At 40.7% G+C, this 5,440-nt stretch overlaps 1 protein-coding gene across 1 annotated transcript; it reads right to left on the bottom strand.

Annotated features, from left to right (window-relative positions):
- Window positions 1-207: 207 nt before the first annotated feature.
- On the bottom strand, window positions 208-3,003 carry LOC128473903 (POU domain, class 5, transcription factor 1.2-like). Its single transcript, XM_053456126.1, has 5 exons — window positions 2,293-3,003; window positions 1,632-1,743; window positions 1,241-1,371; window positions 831-995; window positions 208-456 (listed from the first exon to the last, which is right to left on the bottom strand). Exons 1-5 carry the CDS (start codon window positions 3,001-3,003, stop codon window positions 208-210), a joined length of 1,368 nt encoding a protein of 455 aa, XP_053312101.1.
- Window positions 3,004-5,440: the final 2,437 nt, after the last annotated feature.

The following is a 5,440-nucleotide window of genomic DNA, read 5'->3' as shown; positions in this document are numbered from 1 at the left end:
TGCAATAGAAACTATAATTAAAAACACAGGACAAAAGGTTTATGACCAACAAGTTAAACCAAAACTTGAGCTCCACCAGCTTCAAAGTTATATACAAAAATAAAAAAATATATATACATACAAAAAAAAAAAACTTTAGCCTCCATCACCATCATTCTTAAGTAAAAAGGTTGATGAGTAAGAGGAAATCATTGGATAAGTGGCAGTTTAACCAAAGTGGTTTCCAACAGGCATTCCCTGAAGCATCTGCTGAGAGAAGACTTCATTCTGATGGTAGGTGGGCAAAAAACCCATGGAGGGCGTGGAAAAACCGGGTGGTGGGACCATTTGGGAATAGGTAAAGTTTCCGGTGCTAGAAGACACTAACTGATTGTTTTCTCCACCAGGTCCTCTCATCATGTGCTGCGTGTGTCGTCTCTCTTTTTGACGGCGGTTACAAAACCAGATACGAGTTACCTGTTGGCAAACCAGAGAAGTTAGTGGTCTTTGGATGACTAGGGCACAAATAACCATAAAATAAAAAATGCTTGTTGAATAATCCATGCACACAGCATCACCTCCATAGAGACAGATTTAATTCTATTGGGTAACCAAGTAGCCCTCCAAAAACTTGCAGTGCTACTAATGTCAAAATGCTCTTCAGGCAATAATAGATCCAAGGTTATTAGGTGTATTGTCAGCCAGTTGTCTTTATATATATATAATAAAAAGGCAAAAAGGAAAAATGCTGGAAATCTAAACTGATTTCAAGTCTGTGGAACAATTCATTGAAGAACCACACACACACACACACACACACACACACACACACAAAACACAGCAATGCTTACGTCTTTCTCCAGGTTGAACTCCCTTGATATCTGTGCAATTTCTAGAGCGCTTGGCTTGGGACATCTTACAAAATAAGACTCTAGGTTACGTTTGGCAACTGCGTCGATGGACGTACGATTCTTCCTTTTGTTGGCCAACGCATATTTCTGCGCTCTGTTGATAAGCTGTTGTGTCGAAGAGAAATTAGGTTACAGAAAGAACGCATGACGTGACCATCTTCAACATTTACGGACATGATTAAGTGACTGGTAGTAGTTACCGATGTACAGGAGGATAGAAAGGCCAACTAAGTTGCCCATCAGCACGAAGCTTATGATCAACCAGCTGTGTTGAACAGAGGGCATTACCTAGTTGTGACTTTGAGATGGGTAGCAGACCAATTGACAAAGCTTTTGAACTCTTTACTTACATCTTGTGGGTTATCAAGTCGTTCAACCTCAAGCAGCCAGGTTTCTAGAAGAGGCTTCAGCTTACACATATTTTTGAAGCTAAGTTGTAGGGATTCAAAGCGACAGATGGTTGTTTGGCTGAAGTTCTTGTCTGCAACAGAGAAAGATTACAGAAAACATTAAAAATTTACTTATATTGTACTTGTGAACACTGAAATTATCTGTATTCATCTGTAATAACGCAATATAGGAGTTTAGCCACCACCCACAAACCCTACATTCTCTTTGACAAGTCCACAAATTTTTATACTGGTTACTTATACAATGAAAGCTAAACATCTACATCTATTACATCAAAAGGTCTCAAGGATATCTCTACAGTCATCTTTCTGGCCACAGTAATTGTCTTACCAAATAGCACTCCTAAGCCAATTCCAACATCAGCTTGCGTAAACCCCATCGTTATGCGCTTGTGTTTCAGCACTTTGGCAAATTCCTCCATCTGAGCAGTAGTAGGAACTTCCTGCAGATGGAAAGTGGAGAACAGTTAGAACAGAGGACTGTGATAGCAAAGATCTATTAAGTGTGTTATGTATACATACATAGCAAGAGATTGACTCATAGGATGCTAATTTGTTACTTTGTTGTAGGTACATATTGGCACCCAAAAGATGATCTATATGCTTCCCTCTCTGTAAATACACAAACATCCTGGACTGCATTTAATTAACCCTTCTCAATCCACACCATTAAGTCACATTAAAGGGTAAAAGGTGAGAAACATCTTATAGAACCTAGTGGGAGGTTTCTTTAATTACACATACACACAACCATGCAGCACCCAATAATACAAGGTACTTTATTAGCTGTAGGATCCCACAAAACCCCTCATGTGACACATTTGCCATTTAGTCTTTGTACAGCTAGGACTGTGGTTTACCATCATGCTGCCAACAGAAGCAATGCAAAATGACCCCCCCCCATCCAAATAAATAAATCAAACAAATACCAAAATGCAATACCATGAGCATATGGAGATTACAGTTAATCGGGCAGTAGGATTTGTACTTACATCCTCACTGTCGCTGTCTAAAGCATCTGCTGTCCCCCTAGAGACACTAGTCGGGGTACTGCTGGTCACAGTAGAAGAGGCACTGGAGGTGCTACTGCATCGGGTGTTCTCCTGGGTCCATGCCCCTTCCTCTTTTACTAATGGGGAGTTTTGCTTGGAAGAGTACAGGTTTTGGCTTTGGGGAGGGCTGTTAAAATTCACATCGGGTGCATTAGACAAATGCATAGCTGGAGAAGTGGCTTTTGCATTTGAGGCTGGTTGCCACAATGGTGGGGTGGTGGGTATCCAGTTTTGAGTGTGGCAGGAGACGTTGGTCACGGTGGAACTCTTCGGTGACTGGGTCTTCCTCACCGACTCAGGAGCCTTCTCTCTTGGTTGGTTTCTATTTATTTCATCCAAGTTTGGACTCTGATCTCTTCCATGATACCCTGACCCATGCATGGCCATTTGGTTTAGATGATCAAGTTGAGGCAAGTGATTCCACGGCATGTTCAACATCGGAGGAGCACATTCAGAAGCACCCGACACCCCGACATCTCCATACTCGGACTTTAGCGCCGGGATGGGGTAAAAGTGTGGGGGGTGATAAGAATTACCTATACTTGGATAGTTCTTATTGAAGTTGTACTGTCCGGAGCCATCTTGGACCAAGCTGTTGTTGGACGCAAGACCTGCAAAGCCTTGCTGGTTGAAGTACATATGGTGGGCCATAGCGGACCTCTGATTCACCAAGCGCTTGGGTATCCTCACAAAATCTTCAACGTGAACTTAGCCAACAAGAAAGGTCAACCGTTCCAGCAGAAACCTTTTTAGAAGAACAACGACCCCGTGTTCCTCAAGTCGATGGTTAGGAGCTCTGAAAATGCCCCAGCTGTAGAAAATCCCAACAGAACGCCAGCCTAGTAACCGATCTTGTCCAAGACTGAAAATGCCCCTAATGCCTCCTAAAGGAGGGTGTTGATCGTTCTTTTACTTTTTTTTCTGAATTTCATGCAAAAGTTTGGAATTAAGCCTCACCCCCAGTGAAATCCTAATAAGAAATATACCGAACTACCTCTCCATCGGTTTATTTACCCTGGGTTGGGGGTAGTTAGTCCCTCCTGTCTTGTCTTTATGTTAATTGATATACCTGTGATTGGCCCATTTACATACCCCTCCCCCCTGCTTTCACCCCAGTGGACATCCCCACTTACCCCCCACACCCTTCCTGTAGGTAACTATTCATGTTTTGTTTTAAATGTAAGGTTGATTTACATAACATAAATTTATGTTTTAGTTTATATGACAGCACCCTAATGGTAGTCCGTTATCACCTTTATTTTTTTAGCTGTAAATTTAACTTTGAACCCAAGAAATTATCCCTTTTTTTTAATCCACATTACATGAATTAACTGCTGGTTTCCCAACATACAAGTTCATACCCCTGATCAGCAGGGTCTGGCTTTCTAAGACTAATTGCCCCCCAAATAGGATAAGCAGTAAACCCATTTACACTCACCATGTGTCAGTAATAATATCATTGTCAGTAACATTGTAACCATTGGAAACTGACTATGATAGATATGCAGGAAATGTTTGAGAGGAGCAGGGTGCATGGGGGGCCACCACCTTTAACTGCCCCTTATTATTTTTTTGCTCTATATAGCACCATCATATTCCACAGAGCTGTACAATGGGTTGCAGTTGTGGGATTTATAATGAACTCAGAAATTTGCCCTTCAATATGGTTCAGCAGTTCAAGGTTTCACAAGTACTTAAAGGAGAAGTCTCTTGGAAATATTTTTCATTAGGGATAAACCCCAGCGCTGTATACAGTAATACCGGTCAGCATTTAAAAAAAAAAATTTTTTATGTAATTTTGTCCCAATAAACTGCCTTTATCTGGAGGCCGTCATTGCTGGCGGTCATGTGATATTTTGGGTGACTTTACCTGCTTAGACAGCACACTGATCAGTTTATGGTAATGCTAAAGAAGCTTTAAATTGTCAGATGGTCAGTGACTGGGTGATTAAGACTGAGTCTTTCATTTGTTTGCCACAAGGTAATAGGATAAGGCGTCGAGGTGTTTGTCTAGTAGATTAGGTTTAGATAACAGAGTTGGAACATGTTTATAGAAAGGAAAGCACGATATTTATGAAAAAGCAGCCTAAAGGGGAGCGACACACACATGTATATTCTCAGGGAAGAAGAGGGAGAAAGCATGAGCATGTGTTTTGAATTAATACATTTTCTTGAGCCGATTAATACATTTTCTTGATGTATGGTCATGTAAGCTTTTGGGACCACTGTAGTCTCTTTCTCAAGTGAGTGCAGGTATATATGCATGTTGTGCTTATTTATCACAATTTTATAGACCGTCTTACACTTAGCAAAATTCATTCCAACATTTGCGACTTCATTTGGTCGGTTATTATTTTTAATTTTTTTTAGGATTTATTGTGCATTTTCTTCTCTTTTTTTTTTTTTAACTATGCCTTTTTTTTGTTCATTGTGTGCCCTAAGTCGGAGCCTCATCTTTGCAAGTCCTTTCCAGCAGTGCACAGGTTAAAAAAGGATTTTGATAGATGGGTTCCAGTTACAAACAAGGCAAATCTTGTCACCGGCTGCTAATAACAAAGCAGATACAACAAAGTGCCCGGCTTTGAGGATGTTGCCCACTGTTTTAATTGTCTGTCTGGTCTGATCTTTTGGAGCTGTAGATAGTGGAGTCAAAGAGGTAGTCGGTAAAAGAAGATAAGCGCATGCCTGATTTAAACCTTAATTGGGATTACCTTTCTGTGTGATAAAGGTTTTTTCCCCCTCAGTAATGAGTAATTTGCATACTTTTTTTTTTGGGGGGGGGGATAAATAGATTACTTTAACAACAGGGTGTTAATTGAATTAAAAGAAACCAAAGAAAAACATTTCAAAATAGATTTTCAAAGCCATGTAGGAATAAAGTTAGAAAGAAAAAATAAAAAATAAATTTATTGTACCTTCTGACAGCATACCTACCCCCCCACACACACACACTGCCATCCCCACTGAGAAGCGCTGGTATATGATGTCATACAAGCCGAGACTGGCCTTCTAGCAGATGCTGAATATGCCAGTCCGCATGCTACGTGAGCATAAAAACGTAGCGGTTACGTATATCCGTCCATAGGCC

Source organism: Spea bombifrons, chromosome 2 (genome assembly GCF_027358695.1).
Source record: "Spea bombifrons isolate aSpeBom1 chromosome 2, aSpeBom1.2.pri, whole genome shotgun sequence".
Taxonomy (NCBI): domain Eukaryota; kingdom Metazoa; phylum Chordata; class Amphibia; order Anura; family Pelobatidae; genus Spea; species Spea bombifrons.
Note: the sequence above shows the minus strand (reverse complement) of the source record. Positions and strands in the feature narration are given on the sequence as shown.